This window comes from Diospyros lotus, chromosome 9, assembly GCF_014633365.1.
Source record: "Diospyros lotus cultivar Yz01 chromosome 9, ASM1463336v1, whole genome shotgun sequence".
NCBI lineage: Eukaryota > Viridiplantae > Streptophyta > Magnoliopsida > Ericales > Ebenaceae > Diospyros > Diospyros lotus.
Genome location: NC_068346.1, coordinates 35,397,847 through 35,420,230, shown reverse-complemented (window position 1 = coordinate 35,420,230; position 22,384 = coordinate 35,397,847). Strand labels below are relative to the sequence as shown.

At 32.8% G+C, this 22,384-nt stretch overlaps 4 protein-coding genes across 20 annotated transcripts in view; 2 read left to right on the top strand and 2 right to left on the bottom strand.

Annotated features, from left to right (window-relative positions):
• LOC127810086 (heavy metal-associated isoprenylated plant protein 43-like) overlaps positions 1 to 7,414 on the bottom strand; it is a 94,241-nt gene extending 86,827 nt beyond the window's left edge. For 5 of the 15 annotated variants that reach the window (XR_008025346.1, XR_008025348.1, XR_008025342.1 and 2 more), the window contains exons 1-2: positions 7,257 to 7,414; positions 6,913 to 7,166 (exon numbers count right to left, since the gene is read on the bottom strand). Coding sequence is in view for 5 of the 15 variants with exons in the window: in XM_052349334.1 (XP_052205294.1) it covers positions 6,913 to 7,166; positions 7,257 to 7,398 (396 nt within the window). In the remaining 10 variants the exon portion in view is untranslated. Of the gene's footprint in view, positions 1 to 5,132; positions 6,208 to 6,251; positions 6,419 to 6,837; positions 7,167 to 7,256 lie in introns of those variants that run through there. The other 10 variants (XR_008025350.1, XR_008025349.1, XR_008025343.1 and 7 more) reach the window with 10 other exon arrangements.
• The window catches only part of LOC127810087 (heavy metal-associated isoprenylated plant protein 2-like), a 124,541-nt gene extending 117,106 nt beyond the window's left edge, over positions 1 to 7,435 (bottom strand). The window contains exon 1 of the mRNA XM_052349337.1: positions 7,421 to 7,435. Within this exon, the coding sequence (XP_052205297.1) occupies positions 7,421 to 7,426 (6 nt within the window). The 5' untranslated portion in view covers positions 7,427 to 7,435. The remainder of the gene's footprint in view (positions 1 to 7,420) is intronic.
• Positions 1 to 22,384, top strand: part of LOC127810089 (heavy metal-associated isoprenylated plant protein 43-like) — a 72,416-nt gene that overhangs the window by 4,364 nt on the left and 45,668 nt on the right. The gene's annotated exons all lie outside the window — the stretch shown is intronic.
• Positions 20,989 to 21,871, top strand: LOC127810090 (heavy metal-associated isoprenylated plant protein 43-like). 2 transcript variants are annotated; one of them, XM_052349345.1, is made up of 3 exons: positions 20,989 to 21,058; positions 21,154 to 21,229; positions 21,321 to 21,871. In XM_052349345.1, the coding sequence occupies exons 1-3, from the start codon at positions 21,053 to 21,055 to the stop codon at positions 21,599 to 21,601; spliced, it is 363 nt and encodes a 120-aa protein (XP_052205305.1). In that variant the 5' UTR covers positions 20,989 to 21,052; the 3' UTR covers positions 21,602 to 21,871. The 2 variants fall into 2 exon arrangements, 1 of the variants encoding a protein (XP_052205305.1); XR_008025356.1 differs by having other exon boundaries at positions 20,990 to 21,066.

Genomic DNA, 22,384 nt, shown 5'->3' with positions numbered 1-22,384 from the left:
CAGCCTGTCGTGAGCTTCTAGCCGCGAGCCCTCGCGGCTAGGTTAGTCACAAGTTGGGTTAGCCATTAGGGCCAGCCTCTCAGCAGCTTGCCTCGAGCGGCCTCGTGGCTATTTTTCCCCTATTTTTGGTAGATCCAGCCCACTCAGTGATCGCCACGTGTCGACACCAGCTACCCTTGAGAACCTTGCCCTATAAATACCCAGCTACAGGACATTAATGAGGACTTCCAACTTCAGTAAACTCTAGACACTTTGAATGTACTTTTATTATTTTCGTGAATAGTCATTGGGATTCAGGATTGACTTTGGCATTGGAGGGTCTTCGCGGGAAAGATTCCCGCGAGCCTTCTAACCCATTTTCTCAGCATCAACAGGGTTGAATCCTTACGGCGAGCCTAGCAGCGAAGGTAAAGTCTTGCGGTGAGCCTAGCGGCGAAGGTTAAGTCTTGTGGCGAACCTAGCAGTGAAGGTAAAGTCTTACGGCGAACCTAGCAGCGAAGGCCAACTCTTGTGGGCAACCTAGCGACGAAGCTCATGGTAAAACCTTGTGGAAAGGCTTGTGGCGAAGCTCATGGCGAAGCCTTGTGACAAAAGCTTGTGGCAAAGCTAGTAGCGAAACCTTGTGGCGAAGCCTTGTGACAAAAGCTTGTGGCAAAGCTAGTGGCGAAACTTTGTGGCAAAGCTAGTGGCAAAACCTTTTGGCGAAGTCTTGTGGCAAAAGCTAGTGGCAAGAGCTTGTGGCCAGAGCTAGTGGCGAAGGCTTGCGGCGAGAGCTAGTGGCGAATCCTTGCGGCGAGCATCCTAGGGGCAATCTCCCTTGAGGCGATCTCTTACAGCAACCTAACTTCACCCAACCCCGAGCTCGAGTGGACCCCACATCACAAATTTTAACTGTTGTATTTTGGCAACAACACGTAGAAAACCCTAAAAGGGAAAAATCACATCCATTAGAACGATAGAGAAAAAATATCACTATGTAATAAAGTTTACAATTACAAAACCCAATATTCTCTCTCTTAATCCAAGTCCCAATTACATCCAATTCCTAACTCTCACAAGTGATTTGCTTTCCTTGACTAACAAGCCAACCATCCTATTTATAGATTAGTTTCCTTATTCAACAAGGTTAAAGTTTCCTTATCCATCAAAACTAAGGGTGCATTTGATAGAGGTGGAAAATAAGGATAGAATTCCAATTCCATGAAATTCCAATTCTCACCTAAACCCCTAGGAATTTCAATTCCTTGATTTCATGGAAAATTTGTACTTTTTGAACTAAGATGGAATTCGAATTCCATGGAATTGAAAAACTGTTTGATAGAATTTCCTGGAATTTAGATGGAATTCGAATTCCACCCTCATTTTTCATGCCTATCAAACGCACCCTAAGGTTTCCTTACTTAACAACAATTTCCAACTGACTATAAAATAAGATTACAAACTAAACAAGAAACCAATTAGGAATAGGAAATAATCTTCAAGACTAATTAGGATTTTTCGCTGAAAATCCGAACAATTTATTTACTTGTATAAAATTAATCATTTATATTAAAAATAAAAAACCCCAAAAATTATTTATATTTATATTATATTTAGAATTGTATAATTACTTATGTAATCTCCAGTGTACATAAATATACATACATGTTATATATATATATTAGAGGGATGGCTTGTGTTACATGCATATATATAAAAAAGTAAGAAATTTAAATAAAAATTTATTGACTGACATTTGAGAGTCATATTTTACTTTTAATTTTTTAGACAAAACTTTAAACAAAATAACCTTTAGCTTTGCTTGGAAATATATTTCGTCCCATTATTAGATCCCAAAGTTTTGAGCTTGCAGCCACTTTGAGTTTTGAGTAAATTCACAAACTTCTTAAAGACCTCAAAAACTTGAGCTTTCTCATTCAAAAAATAAATCCAAGTCATCCTTGTCAAATCATCAATAAAAAGGATGAAATATTTACTATTGCTAAAAGAAGTGGTACGTATAGGACTAGAAACATCAATGTGCACCAATTCAAGCTTCTCCTTGTCTCTCAAACCACCACCTTTTGGAAAATGTAGCTTGTGCATCTTTCTTTCTTGGCAACTTTCACAAATCTGGCCAAAGGAATCAAAACCAAGGAAATCTTCAACTATGTTAGAAAAACGCAAAATTTTCAAAGCTTTTCCATTATAGTGGCCAAAGCGTTGATGCCACTTTTTTGTTTTCTTCAACTTTAGCATTTAGAGCTTGATAGCAGAGAGAGTTGCCATTCAAAAAGAATGCGTTGTCAACCATATTGACCATTGCAATCTTTGCTTCTTGTGGGTCATAAATAGTACAAACATGATCTTTGAAAAATACAGAAAATTTGTTATGCATCAACTAAGCAATACTAAGCAAGTTTTGAGATAATCTCGGAACAAATAAAACATTAAAGATTTTCTTTTCACCTTACTTAGTATGCATGATGACATTACCTTTACCTTCAGCTAGTATTGTTTCTTCATGTCCAAAGACCACCTTTGTCCTTATAGATTTGTCAATCTGGCTAAAAAGACTGAGATCTTTAGCCGTGTGGGTTGTGTAGCCACTGTCAATAAGCCCTGAGTTTATATTTGTTTCAACAACATGAGAAGCTATAAACAAGAAAGTTGTTTTTTGCTTTTGATCATCTGCACGATTTGCTTACTACGGGGGCTATTGGGATGTTTGGTTTTGCTTGACACGATAAAACCTTTCAATATGACCATCATTCTCACAATAATCACAATGGTAGACTTGTTTTTGGATCAACAATTTTTCTCAGCATGGTTGGTCTTTTAATTTGCAAAAATGGCAAGGAGAAAATTTTCCACTCCTTGATGCTCCTCTTTTTCCCTTACTCCCCTAATTTTTGGTTACCTTTCTATCATCCCTTGCAATAGGTTTCTTGCCTTTGAATTTGGCATTAAAGACACCTTCAACATGCTCCTCATCACGGATTGTATCCCTTTGCTCTTGGGCTTGTAATTTGCTCAGCTACAGGAAGAGTAGTCAAGTCATAAGACTTCTTTATGGTTGAGATCCACTACAAAAAAATTGATTTTTTATGGCGGTTTAAAAATCGCCGCAAAATATGGTATTTTGCGACGGTTTTAAAGAATCGTCGCAAAATTTAAAAATTTTAAATTTTAAAATTAAATTTTGCTGCGATTTTTGAAAAATCGCTATTAAATTTAGAAAATAATTTAATAATTAAAAAATAAAAATTAAATATTGTGATATTTTTGAAAAATCGCGTCAAAATTTAGAAAATAATTTTAAAAACAATTAAATAAACATTTGCAGCGATTTTAAAAAAATGCCGCAAAATTCATTAAAAAATTAAATTTTGTGGTGATTTTCTAAAAATAGTCTCAAAATTTAGAAAATAATTTGATAATTAAAAAATAAAAATTAAATTTTGCTGTAGTTTTGAAGAACCGTCGCTAAATTTATTTAAAAATTAAATTTTGTGGTGATTTTTGTAAAATTGCCAAAAAATTAGAAAATAATTTAATAATTAAAAAATTAAATTAAATTAATTTTTGCGCCAGTTATTCAAAACCGTCGCAAAATTTTAGAAAATAAACTAATATTCACATTAAAAATATATAAAATTTTGATAATTTATAAAAAGAAAATTTAAAAAATATGTGAACTCTTCTTTTTATTTTTTAATCAATTAATTTATTTAATTTATTTTTAATTTATTCTATTATTCTTTTAAAAAATATGTTTTTAATTTAATCAATTAATTTATTTTTTAATTTATATTAAAAAAATTAAAATATAATTCTAAAAAATAGTGGTTGGATTAGCATATAATTAATATGCACGAGTATATAACAAGGAGGCTTCGCAGATCGGATGCCTTTGTGCGCTCACTCGTGTACGGGAGGTCCCGGGTTCAAAACCGAGGAAGAGAGAAGGCAACTGGAATAAAATTTCAGCATTGCAAGTGGTGAGCGGATATGCAACCAAGCGAGCACGCATGCGTAGGGGAAACAACGACAGTTTTGCTAAAGTTCAATTATTTGAGTGATTTTAGCATTTTTTAGCGACGATTCTGATACTTTCGCTAAATGTTTTAAAAATCGTCGCAAAATCTATTAATTCGTGGTGGTTATATTTGTGACAATTTTCAAAATTACCGCTAAATCACTTTGTGACGGTTAAAATTGTCGCAAAAAGTAAAAAAAAGTTACCGCTAAATGTCAATTTTTTTGTAGTGATCTTCAAAGACACTTACCATTATTTTTTCCACAACCCTTTGATTTGGAAAATCTTCACTAGCTAATTTGATTTGGACTCTTTCCCAGACTCTGAATCATTCATCTTCAACATCTCAAACTCTTTTTTGAGAGTTAGGAATTTAACAGTCTTCACTCTTGTGCTTCCTTCAAGCTCCTCTTTCAAATTATTCCAATCTTTCTTGGCCGTGTCACACTCAATAATCCTAGCAAAAATAGGATTTGATAAAACAATATGAATACAAGATAAAGCCTTCTCCTCATGTTGTCTTATTTGATTCAAGGTTGGATTTGCTCCCAATGCTAGAGGATCAACATCATTCAAAACAAAATCCCAAAGGCCAAGTGTTTTGAGATAGGATTGCATTTTAACAACCCAAATTTGGTAGTTGTCACCATTAAATTGGGGTGGGGGTGGAAACACCAAAATTAGAAGACATGTTGTAAAGTATAAAATTGGAATTCTCTTTCTATAAAACAAAATCACAACTCTTTTAAATCTAAGACTTTGATACCACTGTTGAAAAAAATAATAAAGGAAGGTATTACAGAACCAATAGTAAAGTCTCAATGTTATGTTTAAAAAAGGAGACAAAAATAAAAAGAAAATGTGAGAAGAAGAAAACAAGAACTTGAATAAAGATAACTTCTTCTTATTAAATTGAAAAATCACGTTAAATATCACACTTGTACGTACAAAAGACAAAAATGAAGTCCTATTTATACAGAACTTAAATACATAACATCCATCAAATAAAAACTGAAAAGCTATAAATAAAACTTTAAATGTGGGATGTTTTGCATTCCAAATTTGAATGTCAAACTTCGGTTAAAAATGAAAAATATAACGGTGGAGACTTAAATGAAAAATAGAAAATTAAACCAACTTTAATTAAAGAAAAATATCACAAATCTCAACAAAAACTCAGGTGCTGAAGGCAGTGGCAGAACTTGCAGGTATCAGCTTCGACCTTCAACTCATACTATTTATATGATTTATTTCAGAAACAACTTCTAGAAATGATTATTAAGACAATATAGTTTAAGATTTTGATTGAATGCAGGTATTGAACAAGTATCGGTGGATGGTGACAAGGAGACGCTTCCAGTGGTGGGGAAAGTTGATGCAGTTAAATTGACAAAGCAAGTGAGGAAGACTGGAAAGGCAGCAGAGATCATCAGTGTTGATCCACCGAAACCAGATCCAAAACCCAAATCTCCAAAGCCTCTTCCTTCCTACTGCCATTGCACAAAATGTCAGCTTGTCGCCATTGCCATCGACCACAATGGTGGTCCTTCTTGTGCCATTCTGTGACAGAAAGTCATGCAATTGATACCAAGTTGTGTAAATTCAGTGTGAAATGTGTGCAGTAAAAGGAGATTCAGCTCAAGAATGTAACATCTAAAGACCAAGTTGCTGACATATTTACTAAAGCTCTAAAGTTTGAAGATTTCTGCAAATTGAGAGTTGTTCTTGGAGTTGTTAATGGCTAAATTACAAGTTTAAGAGGGGGTGTTGAGAAGATAAACTTGTATTAGTTATATTTAATAATCAGTATTTAGTAGTCTATATTGGTATGTGTAGTTTGCTACTAATTATGTGGTGAATATCCAAGAGTCACTTTTGTAGTCCTATAAATATTACTAAGAATCAATCACAATCGTTAGAGGGTTCTGGAAATTTACAGAACTTCCTCCTCTCGTCTCTCCAACACTGTGTAGTAGTCAGAACGCCGGAGCTGTGGCATTAATGCCTGAATATCAGCTTCATGTTCTTCCAGAATTTCAGCCTCACCAGCTTCTTGCCTCAAACTACTGCCATGAAGGTAATAATACTTCACCTTTTGGTGCACTCATCAAGTTTCCTTCATCTCTTGTTCATCTGTTTCCATGCATAATTATATTGCTGCAGATAACAGAGTTGAAGGTCAGCATCTCCTGCAAGAAATGAAAGACTCAGATACTGAAAGCAGTCACGAAACTTGAAGGTATCAGCTTCATCATCTTCATTCAAATTTGATTTTGAACAATACTTTTCATTAGCACAGGCTGAACAGGTATTGTAGAAGTATATGTGGATGAACAAAAGGAGAACGCCGAAAGTAGAGCCACCTCGACCATGAAGTCATATAAGCGGTCACCTAAGGCCCTGCAATTAGGAAGACCTCAAAATTTTATAATTTTATATATTTTTTATTATTTTCTTTTTAATAATAAATATTTTATTAAAAAATTAAGTCCAAAATAAAATTCAACTTTCCATTTAAATTTTCACAAACACCCAATCCAACAATCAATTTACAACGTTTTGTCTTCTCTATTTTTTTCTTCTCAATTTTTACGTTCTCTCTCTCCGTTGTTCCTAATTTCTTTTCTCAATTTTTGTCATTTTTTCTTGAATATTTCATTGATTTTAAGATTATAAATTTATTTTTAATTATAAATCTTTCAATTACAGCCCCAAAAAAATTCCAGTGTTTCAACAATTACCAATTTTCTCTTCTAAACTGAACTCACAAGCAGCTAGGTGCCATCTTATTTAGTTCTACAGAATGATGATAAATTAACTGTTTGCAGAAGATCTAGCATGGCTTTCTCTCACATAACGGAGCAGTACGGGCCACCATATGGCTCATAGCGCACCTCGACAAGGTGGCAGGGACTGCAATAAGGAGGCAGAGGAGCTGGAGGAGGATTTCCAGGCTCAGGCTGCTTCTTCTCTGGAGGATTCTTCTTGGGAGGATTTGCAGCCTCCGGCTTTGGCTTTGATTCACTAACACTGCCGAAAACTGCAGTCTTCCCAGTCTTCCTCACTTGCTTTACTACTTGAATTGGATCAACGTCCCCAACCACCTTCAGTATCTCCTTCTGTTCATCCACAGATACTTCTACAATACCTGTTCAGCATGTGCTTATAAATTTGTCTTAAAATAATCAAAAGTGTATTGTTCAGAATCACATTTGAATGAAGATGATAAACCCGATACCTTCAAGTTTTGTGACTGCTTTCAGTATCTGAGTCTTGCATTTCTCGCAGGAGATGCAGACCTTCAACTCTGTTACCTGCAGTAATGTAAATATGCATGGAAACAGATGAACAAGAGATGAAGGAAACTTGAATGAGTGCATCAAAAGGTACCGTATTACGTACCTTCATGGCAGTAGTTTAGTGGACGAGAAGCTGGATATTGAACTTGCGGGCTCATTTCATTCCTATTTATACACCTCAAAATAACTTGCTGTTTAAGGCCATTATTGGCCGACAAGTTAGTGGATGGGCATTATTGGCCTTCAAGTTAGCAATAGTACGAAATGAGCCAATGAAAGAGGACCTTCAATAACATGTTTTGCACCTGGCCTTTGAATTTTCTAAGCAAGATGTTCAGTGACTGGCCTTTTGCTCTTACTGGCAATAGTAAGATTACAAAATACTTAATTCTCACCTAATTTTTAATTTTCAGACTTAATTCTTAATTTTATTGATTAGGGTATTCAGCCCTTTTTTTTATTTAGTTTTAGTTTTAAATTATTATTTATTGTTGTTATATTTAATAATAATTACTAATGGAATAAGTTCTGTTTGAAGACTCAGCCGATAAAGATATATGAACTTGCCAACTGAGGGTTAAGAGACTATATCTATAGAGATGTTAGATCAATCAATTGACGACAAGGAGCGTTACTTGTTGATAGTGATTTTTCGCAAGTGTACGGATTACACAAATAATAAAATAGTGAGTAATAGTATCGTTTTCACAATAATCGATTGATAATTATTAAAATTATATTAATTAAAATTTTATTTAAATAATTAATTAATTGATGAATTAATTAATTTAAGAAAATAAAATAAAATAATAATACAGAAAATAAATATGAAGAAGTTTAAGTTTTGGAAAGCATTAGGGTATTTCAATTTTCATCCAAATAATCTAATTTAATTTAAATGGTTAATGATCCAATTTTAATTATTCATTTAAAGATAATTAATCTCATAAATCAAATTTTTACTTCCGTTCTAATTATATTCCCGTGGTGTTTATTATCTAGATCAAGTTATAGATTTTTCCTTTCAGTTTAAATCTATATCAACATATCAATCAAATATTGGTCAAGTATTTGATAGCATTAAGCACAATAATAACCACTTGCATGAATAAAGAAAATCAATCCATAAAAATCAAATTATCATATTTAAGTTACATAAAAATGCCCTAATTATATAATTTAGTTCATATTACAAATGATAAAATTCCTAACAAAATAAAAGAACATAAATATAGAATTTAAAGAAAATGAAAGAAGGGAATAAAATTCTTTTGATGTATAGAATTTCTTTTACCAAAAATATTGTCACCAATTCTTGAAGAAAATACAAGAAATCTTCCACCAAGAATGATTCAATTCTCCAATATCCTTTAAGCTTTCTCACCTACAACTCTCTAATTTTTCAACCTTCATTCTCTTTTTATACTCATCACTTTCTTCTTTTCCTTAATTTTCTTCTTAAAACATGGATCAAACTATACCCATGCCCACTCAAAATTTTAAGTCCCACACTCAAGAAAAAATATAAAATAATTCCTCAAAATATCAAGAATTACAATTTAGAGATTTTTGTAATATATATGGGTTTAATTTGATTAGACTTTTGGGCTAAGCTTCTTTGGTCACTTTGATCCTAATTCTTTAAGAGATAAGAAGCTCTAAACAACTTAAAAAGGCCTCATTAATTCATCTACAAATCAATCCAACTTGAAGAAAATGGAATCAAAAATTCGTAGGTAATACTGTTTTTTTACAACTTTGATCTTCTGTCACTCTAATAATCATAACTTTTCGTAGAAAATTCAGATTTACACACTGTTTGAAGCGTAGAAAAGTAAGCATATAACGTTTTCACATATATATATATTTTTAGAATTTTTAGAAATTCCAATTAATCCAGTTTTTATTTTTAATCAAACCCTTGAGCAACGAAAATTTATAATTTTTGTATTTCTTACTTTTCCTTCAAATCTTGTTAATATAATAAATTACCTAAAATAAATATGTAACGCCCCGTAAATGGCAATTTAATTTAATTTTGGGGTAATTTGATTTAAAAGAAATATCAAAATAATTTGATGTGATTAAATAAAAATAAATTATGTGATTTTAAGGAAATAGGAAATTAGGATAATTAATTATGTTATTTTAGACAATTTCTGGAATAAGAAAAAAATTAAAATAAATCAAATTGTGTGATTTTTGGAAGTTCCGGGTGTTAATGTAATTAATATAGGGGGTGAGAGTGTAAATAATGGAAGTTTGGGGTGGCTGGTGCGTTTCCGAAAATGGGTCCGAAGACCCCTTTAAATAAAATGCGCACACTATATGGTTAAGGCGAGCGGGTGGACACGGGCATGTGTGCGAGGGTTCGAAACGCGGGGGGGGGGGGGGGGGGGCGCGCGAGGCCGAGGTTTTGGGCTGATTTTCAATCAGCCAGACGTCCGAAACAACGTTGTTTCGGTTAGAGGCGGTGGCCTCCAGTGCTGGTACGCGCGCTGCCATGTGGCCACGTCTCAGCCGCTCGTTTTGCCTCTATTTTAAGCCCAATTCGGGCGTTATTTTTGCAGCAGAATCAGTAGCGAAAATTGGAAAAAAGAGACAACGTGCGCGACCATGAAATTGGAAAATTTTAGAGAAAAATCAGGATTAAATCAAGTTTAATCAGCGATTTAATTAGTCAGGTATGTAGTCAAGCTAGTAATTAATATTCTGTACGATCAGAATTTCTTTTAGAGCCCAATTTTATTAATTTTGGCAAATAATTGGGATATTGCAGTGTGTATAATTTTTACTGCGTCGGGTTAAATCAAGCCTAAGGATATCTTCGTAAAGGCAAGTTCTTCATACCCACCTCATCGATTCTTTCATTGTCAATTTATTTGACCTCCATTCGTTCGTTTTGGCTGTTAATAAATTATGGAATTTTAAACGGTGTGTTTTTAAAATTTAATTTATTAACCTAGTCTTGAGGATTTTATTCGTTGGTTGCCTACGGGGGTTCGTACCACCCCCAAGCCTATGGAAATGATGTCGTACTCACCCGGGGCTAGGGTCTTAGCTATTCGGGTATTATTATTGGATTTTTGGTTGTTTATAGACTAAGCGGTTGTGCAATGGGGGCAAGGATCAGCTGTTTGGTGAAGGTGTGACTGTCGTACGATTTATCTTAGGCCGTCAGATGGTCTCTTCTAATCACTGACCGCTGACCGGTGCCAGGCACTGCTGACTAGCTCTGCCGTTATGTGATTATAGCATGCCTGTTTATATTTTATTCTTGTTGCATGGTTTGATGTGCACATGGGTACGGGCTGCATGTTGGGATTAACATGATTTGGTTATGCTTGGTCACGAGCATCCTAGCTTGGTTATGATGCATCCAGCACGGGCATATGTATCGCATGTGATTTACTATATGGGCGAAGCATGGCCTGATGCCTGGATGTATGGGCGCCATGTATCACGTTGATGCTCATTACGCCATTGCATTTTATGTGCATTGCATGGTTACTGGTAGTATTTAGTTCTCGGACGGGAGTACCGTTCCGAGGGAGCCTATGGCTTGGCTGTCGAGAGTACCGACAGGGATACGGGTGACGGGAGTACCGACCCGGAACAGTGCGCACAGGTTTGTGGAGACTTATGTTGCCTTCAGGGCAGCGGTAGGTTGGTATGGGACTTGGGTGCCAGGTGTCTTATGTGAGCCCCAAGGACCGGTATGTGCTTTTATTACGCGGCACTATTATCTTGTTGCATCACATGGCTTGTGTGTACATGTGGGTTTATATTTGGGGTGATCTCCTCTTCTATTCATGTTATAGCCTTTCTTTTCTTATAAACTTGCTGAGTCTTGCGACTCACCTTGCTTTCCATCATTCCAGGTAAGGGGAAAGCGAAGGCCGAGGGCGAGGACCGCACCACCTAGCAGCCAGCCGTGTTGGTAATGTGTACAGTTAGTTGTCCCGTCATCTCTGATGTTTTGTTAGAGTTTCTATCTTTTATTTTTTACTGTGCCAGACTGTTTCTTGTATCTCCTAATTATGGGCACAAGGTTTGTATATATTTTTATATATTCCGTGACCGTTGTTCCAGCGGGGTACTTGTGAGCATGCATGTTTACTGTTTTTGCTTCCGCTGTCGTATTTTCTATGTATGCATGCCAGGATATTTTTGTCTTGTGTCTGTTTTCTCTTCCTTTATGTAAGCGCTTTCGTTCGGATAGATTGGGTGGTTGGGATATCCAGGCGGGGGTGCTTACAAAATATATAAAACATATAAAAATATGAGAGTTAAACATAAAATTAAGTAAGAATGATATAAAAAAATATGTAAGTAATATTAGCACATCACTTGTCAATCAAAATTATGTAGATTTTTTCACTTCATCAATCATATCATTTAATTTAGCTTGCTAGGTTAACAATTTATGGTAAAATATAATAATAGTAAACGGTTGTCTAAAGTTGAGATTAAATGGTAGATTTTGTTCCCTCATTAATCAGATCATTAATAATGTTATTTGATGTTATTAGCAACCCTGCATGGGGATTAATTAATCAATTAATTTCACAAAGAAGGTGTGAATGGAGGTTGTTTGTTTCCTGATGGGGGTAGGTTTGGAAAAGGGTATGTTTAAAATTAAAAATTAAAAAAATTAAATAAAAGTTCATTAGGTTTCAGTAATAGTTTATTTTTAATTTTTTTAACGTAAAGTTTTAAACAAAATGAGAGTTTGTGTAAAAGTAAAGTTGTTCAAAAAATTAATTATTGTTTAGAGGTTATTAGTTTAAATTTTATTAATGTAGTTAATTTTTGTTTTCTTAAGCAAGTTACATAAAAGTTATTCCGTAAAAGACTTAATACATACGGTGCTCTCTTGGCAATTAGTTGAGATTTAGAATCTTGACATTTTTGTACATATGGCATTGAATAGTATATTTTTTAATTATTGAAAGAGTACAATAAACCAGTCAACTTATTCAAATACTATCAATTGATTATTCACGTGGCGTGTTACTCACGGAAACAAGTGACTTCATACACGGGCTAATTTTCTATCACAGTAAAAACTTAAAACAATAATTTTTAATGCTTAAGATACCGAATCTTGACATTTTGCACATCAAGGACTATAAATCATATTTTTTAATTGTTGACGGGACGTACATATTAAGTTTTTATAAAAGCACTTTATTAAGAGGGTTTCATAACATCAAAACAATAACAAAATTTTAACATTGGACCCTTAAATAGTAACTAATTTTTTAAACAAATTTATTTCTACACTAAAGGTTATTTTGTTTAAAGTTTTGTCTAAAAAATTAAAAATAAAATATAATTGTCAAACGTCACTCAATAAATTTTTATTTAAATTTTTTAATTTTTTATATATACGCGCCATCCCTCTAATATATATAACATTTATGTACACTAGGGGTTAAATAAGTAATTATACAATTCTAAATATAATATAAATATAAATAATTTTTCAGGTCTTTTATTTTTAATATAAAAGGTTAGTTTTATACAAGCAAATAAATAATTATACAAATGCAAATACAAGTGTATTTACAACTACAAGTGAACGGATTCTTCATATATAAATTTACGACTATGTAGAATTATTTTGATTAGGAATAGAGTTGGTGCTCTTAATATAATTAAAAAGTTGTTGGACAAAGTTAAAAAAAAAAAAATCTATCATAATGACTAATGTGGTCTTTAGAAATGAGTATTCGATCAGTTCGATTACAGTCATGTGTTGCCCCTTCCTAAAGCCGATTCAACTAATTTGGGGGACTTAGGCGAAAAAGTTTGTCGAAAACTTCTCAAGGGTATTAATTTTTTTTATAAAAAAATAAATAATATACCTTTCTATGAAAAAAATCCATCATTTCATTAAATTAAAAAAAAGTTAAAGTTTAACGATAGTAAATTTTCAACTAAAATATAATGTCTGAGAGATCAAAATAAAGCAAACAACCTACTATAATAAACAAAGAAACGATAAAAATTGATAAGAGAAAATTGGGAACACTGAGATTTTTGTTAGAGCTACAATTGAATAATTTATAATAAAAAATAAATTTACAGTCTTAAAGTCTATGGGATATTCAAAAAGAAACGGTTAAAATTGAGAACAATGGAAAGAGAGAACGTAAAAATTGGGCAGAAAAAATGTTGTAAATTGATTGCTGGACTAGGTGTATGTGAAAATTTGAATTGAAAGTTGGATTTTATTTTGGGCTCAAATTTTCTTAATAAAATATTTATTATTAGAAAAGAAAAAATAAAAATATATATAAATTAAAAATTTTAGGACCTACCTAAATGACTTCATGCACGAGCCAACTTTGTTTGTATTGAATAAAGGGAAAAGGGAACAAATGTAGTATGGCCATGGAAACAAATCCACTGCCACACTTAAGCTTAGAAATAGGGAACTATGTATGCATTTTGCATCAAGCAATCAAAGAAAATCAAGTTATTGAAAAGTCAAATCTCCATCTTTTGTAAATTATTTATTTTTTCTTCAACTTTCATAGCCTTTCAATTCGAGTCTCACTCTTCTAGCTCGTCAAAATTAGTCCTTCCAAAATTCACTAGAACATTCCCAAGCAACTTTCACAAAATTACTCATTCCATTCAATCAAATACTATTAGTGGTATTAGAGCTATGTTCGATATTTATTGGGCATAAGCTTACACAATATTTGATGAATTCCGCTCATCCATTCCAATTCCAACTTTTAACGGCAACAACTATGATTTTTGGTCTATAAAAATGAAGACGTACTTTTGTGCCCAAAATTTGTGGGAAGTCGTTAATAATGGGTACACTAACCTAGATTATATTTTCACTTTATCTGCAATATAAAAGAAGGAACTAAAAAAGAATGAACAAAAATATTCTCTATCTCTCCTAGCTCTACAAATAAGCCTGACCGATGAAAACTTTTCGAGGATCATGGGAGCAGAAACTGCAAAAGCGACTTGGGATGAGTTGCAGGAGGAGTTCAACGGCAGTGACAAGGTACGAACTTGCAAACTTCAAACTTTGAGAAGGAAGTTTAATTGAAAATCTAAAATTGAAAGATTCTAAGACTGCAAAATAATATTACTCTAGGGTGGATGAAGTGGTAAATCAACTCAGAACTTATGGAGATGAAATTTTTGGAAAAGTTCTAATTACATGTACAGAAAAATATGACCCGATTATTGTAGACATTGAGGAGTCTAAAGATATAGACAAATTAATAGTTGCAAAATTAATGGGTTCACTAGAAGCTCATGAACAAAGATTAGAAAGGCATTATGAAATTGACACGAATAATGCCGTTTTGACATAGCGGAAGCATTCTAAAACCCGTTGATTCACTAACGAATGCCGGATTATAGGACTCAATCAATGATTCATTGATTCTAAAGAATACTGAAAAATTGAAGAGAATTATGGAGAAAATGTCAACAGAAATTTTATTGGAACTTTCAAATCAACCCCTATAAACATAGTATTTATAGGCTACAACGATTAGGAAATTAAAAAAAATCCCAAAACCCTAAAACCCAAATCTTACCAAAAAGGCAAGATTGAGTTTTCATTACAGGATCAAAGTTAAATGGAAATAAATAAAATCCCCCAAAATAGTATATTAAAATTCACTCCCTAATGGAAGTTAATCTCAAATCAATTATTTCCTAAAATAGCAAAAATGCTAATTTCGAGGCCTAAACGAAGAAATTTTCCAAAAAAAGAAACACCACAGACCTCGTTAGCAAAATTGGTGACTTTGAATTCTCAGTCTAATTCTCTTGAAATTAGCCTTTAAAATCACCCAAATTACACATTTCATAAAATGCTAAAACCATCTCATCCTCATCCACGTCACTTTCAACCTAAAGTTAATATGCAGTCTCAAAAATTTTAAAAAAATGAGAGAAAACTTAAAGAAAATTCTAGAAATAGAGGAAGTCAAGGAAAACAAGTCGATAATAATGGCAAGAATTCTCAATGTGGAATTTGTAAAAGAAAAAGTCACTTGGAGAAGGACTCTTGGTTTAAAGGAAAACCACAGTGCCGAAATTATGAAAAGTTCGGACACGAAGAAAAGTCTTGCCACTTAAAACAAAGTCATTGAGCTAACTTTTCTGAAGAGAATGATCTAGAAGGAAGTTTTTTCTATGCCTCCTGCAAAGTTGCTACAGTAGAAAAGTTAGATACGTGGTATTTGGACAGTGGCTGCAGTAATCACATGACAAAAGATGAAAGAATTTTCTGCAACCTTGATAAAACGAAGACAAAAATAAAATTAAAATTGGAAATGGTGACTTTTTGGAGGCAACTGGAAAAGGCACTATTGCTATTAACACAAAAAAGGGGCGAGAAATATATTAAAAATTCACTATCATTAAAAAATTATCAAATTTTATAGTTAATTGAACTTTAACTTTAATTAAATGAAATGATAAAATTTAATGAAATGATTTTAATTTAAAGAAATGATAAAAATTTTTAATAAAAAAATATATTATTTATTTTTTTATAAAAAAAATAATACTCTTAAAAAGGCCACAAAATTTTTTTTCACCTTGAGCCCCCAAATTGGTTGTACCGGCTCTGCCTAGTATAGACTAGAATCTGCTAAGTGTTGGTCAATTGATGGAAAAAGGGTACTCTCTACATTTTGAAGGGCATTTTTGTACAATCTACAACAATTAAGATAAATCCCTAATAATTGCAAAAGTCAAAATGTGGTAAAATCGATCTTTTCCCATTCAATGGAGATACGTAAATAACGTGGTGAAGGTGGCGCATGTGGACGAGACATGGCTATGACACAAAAGATTTGGGCAGTCCCATTTCCACAGATTAAGAATTCTACAACAAAAGAATATGATGAGACATCTACCAACTATAAAAGAGATTGATGGTGTTTGTGAATGGTGCCTACTCATATTTACATCACTGCAGGTAACAAGGTAACAGAGTCGAAGGTCTGCCAGAAAAGCAAGACTCAGATACTGAAACCAATCCCAAACTTGAAGGTATCAGCTTCATCATCTTCATTCAAATTTGATTCTGGACAATACTTTTCATTAGCATATGCTGAACAGGTATTGTAGAAGTATATGTGGATGAACAAAAGGGGATATTGAGGGCAGAACTGGCTCGACCATGAAGCTATCTAAGCAGCCGTCTAAAGCCCCGCATTTACGAAGGTCCCAAATTTTATAATTTATATATTTTTTATTTTATAATAATAAATATTTTTTAAAAAAATTAAGACCAAAATAAAATCTAACTTTCAATCCAAATTTCCGAAGACACCCGGCCCAACAATTAATTTACAATGTTTTATCTTCTCAATTTTTACATTCTCTCTTCCTATTGTTCTCAATTGTTTACCGTTTCTTCTTGAATATCTCATAGATTTTAAGATTATAAATTTATTTTTTATTATAAATCTTTCAATTGCAGTTCTAAAAAGATCTCATTGTTCTCAATTTTTTCTTCTCATTTTTTACCTTCTGTTTATTTATTGCAATAGGTTGTTTGATTTTTTTTAATCTTTTAGACATTATATTTTAGTTAAAAATTCACTATCGTTAAACCTTAACTCTTTTTTTTTTAATTTAATAAAATAATAGAATTTTTTTCATAGAAAGGTGTATTATTTATTTTTTATTAAAAAATTAATATTCTTGAGAAGGCCCCGACAAACTTTTTCGCCTAAAGCCTGCAAGTTGGTTGAGCCGACTTTGTGAAGGGATAACACATGCTTGTAACCGAACGGATTTAATACTCATTCCTAAATAAGATCACATTAATTATTATGATAAATTTTTATTTTTTACTTTGTCTATCAACTTTTTAATTCTTTTAAGAACACCAACTCTATCCCCCAATCAAAATAATTCTATATAGTGATAATTTTATGTACGAAGAATCCATACACTTGTAGTCTATATAGTCATAATTTTATATATGAAGAATCCATGCACTTGTAGTCGTAAATACACTTGTATTTGCATTTCTATAATTATTTATTTACTTGTATAAAATGAACCATTTATATTAAAAATAAAAAAGCTGAAAAATTATTTATATTTATATTATATTTAGAATTGTATAATTACTTATTTAACCCGTAGTGTACATAAATGTACATACATGTTATATATATTAGAGGGAAGGCTCACGTTACGTATATGTAAAAAAAAAATTAAATAAAAATTTATTGAGTGACGTTTGACAAATCATATTTTACTTTTAATTTTTTAGACAAAACCATTAGTGTTGCAATAAAGTTGTTTAAAAAATTAGTTACTAAAATTTGAATCAAGCTACATCTACATCACATTTGTATATCTTAAACTATATAAAAGGGTATTATGACTAAAATACCTCTCGCCTTAATGCCCCTCACGCCTTAATGCCCCTCATGCATCTTGCGTAAAAAATAAAATTAACTATGATAATAAAATTTAATCCAACAACCTGTATACAGTAATTGATTTTTTAAACAACTTTACTGTTACACAAAGTCTCATTTTATTTAAAATTTTATTTTAAAAAATATATAAAATAAACTGTTATGTTACTACCAACTGCGACCTAATGAACTTTCATTTAACCAAATGAACCGAATACTCATTCCAAGACCACATTAGTCATTATGATAGATTTTTTTTTTTTTAATTTTGTCCAATGACTTTTTAATTCTTTTAAGAACACCAACTCTATCCCCAATCAAAATAATTCTATATGGTCATAATTTTATATATGAAGAATCCATACACTTGGAGTCTATATAGTCATAATTTTGTATATGAAGAATCCATACACTTGTATTTGCATTTGAATAATTATTTATGTTGAAGAAAAAAAAATAAGATGAGAAATAAACACAAAATGATCCAATCACAATCAAACACGAGATTTTACGTAGGAAACCCTAAAAGGGAAAAATCACGTCCGTTAGAATGACAGAGAAAAAATATCACTATGTAATAAAGTTTACAACTACAAATCTCAATATTCTCTCTCTAAAGCCAAGTCTCAATTACATCCAAAATTTAACTCTCACTGGTCTCTCACAAGTGATTTGCTCTCCTTGACTAACAAGCCAACCATCTTACTTATAGACTAGTTTTCATGTTCAACAATGTTAAGGTTTCCTTATTCATCAAGACTAAGGTTTCCTTACCTAACAACAATTTTCAACTGACTATAAAATAAAATTACAAACTAAACAAGAAACCAATTAGGAATAGGAAATAATCTTCAAAACTAATTAAGATTTTTATTTTCTTGTATAAAATTAACCATTTATATTAAAAATAAAAAACCAAAAAAATTATTTATATTTAGAATTGTATAATTACTTATTTAATCCCTAGTGTACATAAATATACATACATGTTATATATATTAGAGGGATGGCTCGTGTTACATATATATAAAAAAGTAAAAAATTTAAATAAAAATTTATTGACTAACGTTTGAGAGTCATATTTTACTTTTAATTTTTAGACAAAACTTTAAACAAAATAACCTTTAACGTTGCAATAAAGTTGTTTAAAAAATTAGTTACTATTTAGAGGTCAAATGTTAAATTTTTTTTAATGTTTTGATGTTATGAGACCCTGTAAATAAAATGTTTTTACAAAGCTTAATACATACGATGCTGCGTCAATAATTAAAAAATATGGCATGTAGTCCTTGATGTGTAAAGCGTCAAGATTCGATAGTTTAAGCATTAAAAATTAGGAAAATGCTATTTGTACAGAAAAAATTTTACAAAATACTTACAGGGATGATATATCGCAATATTTTGACATCAAAATTTTGCGATATTTTGATCCCTATTCATCCCCTTCTCCCTCTCCCCCCTTCCCTCACCGCTGCAACCTCACACGCCGCCATTCTTCGCCTCCGCCTGCTCTCGCCTCGCCTCACCGCTGCAACATCCGCCGCCTCGCCCCGTTGCCTTTGTCACCTCATCACGTCGCCTCGGCCGCCTCGCCTTGCCTCTGCCACTGCCGCCGCTTGCCGCTGCCGCTGCTGTCAACAGTGTGAAAGGGAAAGCGAGAGGGAGACAGAGGAAGAGAAAGATGCTATTGGGCATTTGGGTCATTAATTGCAGGGGCAAAATGGATATTTTGATTCTTCTATAAATATTTTTGTAATATATATTCTGTACAAATAGCATGATTCTAAAAATTATTACTTTAAATTCTTTTCTCGAGGGAAAGTTAGTGCGTATATAAACGCCCTTGTTTCCGTGAGTGGCACATTACGTGAATGACTAGTTGACAATATTTGAATAGGTTGACTGGATTGTTATGCTCTCTCAACAATTAAAAAATTATAATATTTGATACCTAATGTACAAAAACATCAAGATTCCGTATCTCAACTAATTGTCGAGGTAGCATCGTATGTATTAAGCTTTTATATAAAATATCTTTTATGTATTTTACTTAAAAAATAAAAATTAACTACGTTAATAAAATTTAATCCAATAACCTCTAAACAGTAATTGATTTTTTAAACAACTTTACTGTTACACAAAGTCTCATTTTATTTAAAACTTTACTTTAAAAAAAATAAATAAATAAACTGTTACTCCCAACTGCCACCTAAGAACTTTCATTTAAAATTTTTAATTTTTAATTTTTAATTTTAAACAAAGGCTTTTAGTATGGTAGGAAGTTGTGTGGAATGATGGCATCTACCAAACCTCCATTCACGTCTTCAGCAACCTCCATTCACGTCTTCATTATGAAATTAATTGATTAATTAATCCCCATGTAGGGTAGCTAATAACATCAAATAACATTAAATTATTAATGATCTGATTGATGAGGTGAAAAATCTACCACTTAATCTCAACTTTAGACAATTGTTTACTATTTTTATATTTTATCATAAATTATTAACATGACACTCAGCCAGATTAAATGATTTGATTGATGAAATAATAAAATTTACATGATTTTAATTAACATGTAAAATTTCTATAACATGTAAAATTTCTCACATTGATTCTTCTAACATATCTATAGATATATCAATAACAAGTCATCACGGATATAGTCCAATAGTTGAGACCGTACATGTGTTGACCCCAAAGAGTCCTAGATTCTAATCGCTATATAGACAGTCACAGATCTTATGTTCGAATCTCATTGCTGAGTTTCGTGATTTACCTCTCTTACAGAAATCTTGGGACTGAATTGCGGGGGACCTTTTAGGTGAAAGATTTTACCTTTCGGTCTCAAAGATATATTAATAATAAATAATAATTTAAAATTAAAATTAAATAAAAAAAGGGTTGAATATCCTAATCAATAAAATTAAGAATTAAATCTCAAAATTAAAAATTAGGTGAGAATTAAGTATTTTGTAATCTTACTATTGCTAGTAAGAAGAAAAGGCCAATCACAAAAAATCTTGCTTAGAAAATTCGAAGGCCAGGTGCAAAACGTGTTATTGAAGGTCTCTTTCATTGGCGCAGGCCAGGTACTATTGCTAACTTGTAGACCAATAATGCCCTTTCACTAGCTTTTCTGACATTTCTTACCATATGGGGTCTAAGCTCACGTGGAGGCCACCTTCACATAGTCAAGGTCTTCCAATAACCCTTAAACAGCGAGTTATCTTGATGTGCACAAATAGGAATGAAATGAAGCCACAAGTTCAATATCCAGCTTCTTGCCTCAAACTACTGCCATGAAGGTAATACGGTAATAATACTTCACCTTTTGGTGCACTCATTCAAGTTTCCTTCATCTCTTGTTCATCTGTTTCCATGCATATTTACATTACTCCAGATTATAGAATTGAAGGTCTGCATCGCCTGCCAGAAATGCAAGACTCAGATACTGAAAGCAGTTGCAAAACTTGAAGGTATCAGCTTCATCATCTTCATTCAAATTTGATTCTGAACAATACTTTCATTACTTCAAGACAAATTTATTAGCGTATGCTTGCTGAACAGGTCTTGCAGAAGTATCTGTGGATGAGCAAAAGGGGATACTGAAGGTGGTTGGGGACGTTGATCCAATTCAAGTGGCAAAGCAAGTGAGGAAGACTTGGAAGACCGCAGTTTTCGGCAGTGTTAGCGAACCAAAGCCAAAGCCAAAGCCGGATCCGGAGCCTCCGAAGACGGAGCCTCCAAAGCCTCCTCCAGCTCCTCTGCCTCCTTGTTGCAGTGCCTGCTGCCGCCTTGTCGAGGTGCGCTATGAGCCTTATGGTGTCCCCAACTGCTCCATTATGTGAGAGAAAGGCCATGCAACTGCTAGCAGGATCTGTTGATTCGGCCAAGAGATTCCATGCTAGATCTTCTGCAAACAGTTTATCATCATTCTGTAGAGCTAAATAAGATGGAACCTAGCTGCTTGTGAGTTCAGTTGAGATGTCTGCAGGCTTCAAAAGTTGACCTACGACCTGGGGTTTCACTAAATTGCAGCATAATATTCATCATTTTGAAGATTACCCTATACATTATCATCTGTCTTTAAACATCTCAAATAAATTATGAAAATCTCCATTGCCTTTATTCTGAAATTGCAGTGCCCACCGCCCAAAGTTCATCATATGATTACAATATTCGAAATTTACTAAATCACAAAAGGAAAGAAACATAAGCCTCCCGATGCACAAGTCCAATGAAGTGAGGTGTTCGTACTGCAACATAGAGCATGTCTAGGGTCTATGCAATTAGAATCGCCTAACTTGATCCTTACCGCCAGGGTCAATGCCAACCTACAATTTTGAAAATATTAAGGGGTAAGCCTACTATAGACTAAGTGAGAGATAAAGAGCATTATAATGGGGGAATATAACATCAATGCATTGAAAGATAAATCATCGTGCCATGTCATGTCAAGTAATAATTAAGACAATGTAAGAAATGACAAATTAAGCATGCGCATTTAGGAGTAAACAAGTTAGAATCATAATTCACATATTTCATTAACTTAGAGGCGAAACGACTTTCACCCACAAATTATACTTTGGCGGAACCACTCATGCTTGATTTGAACATAATGGTGGAACCTC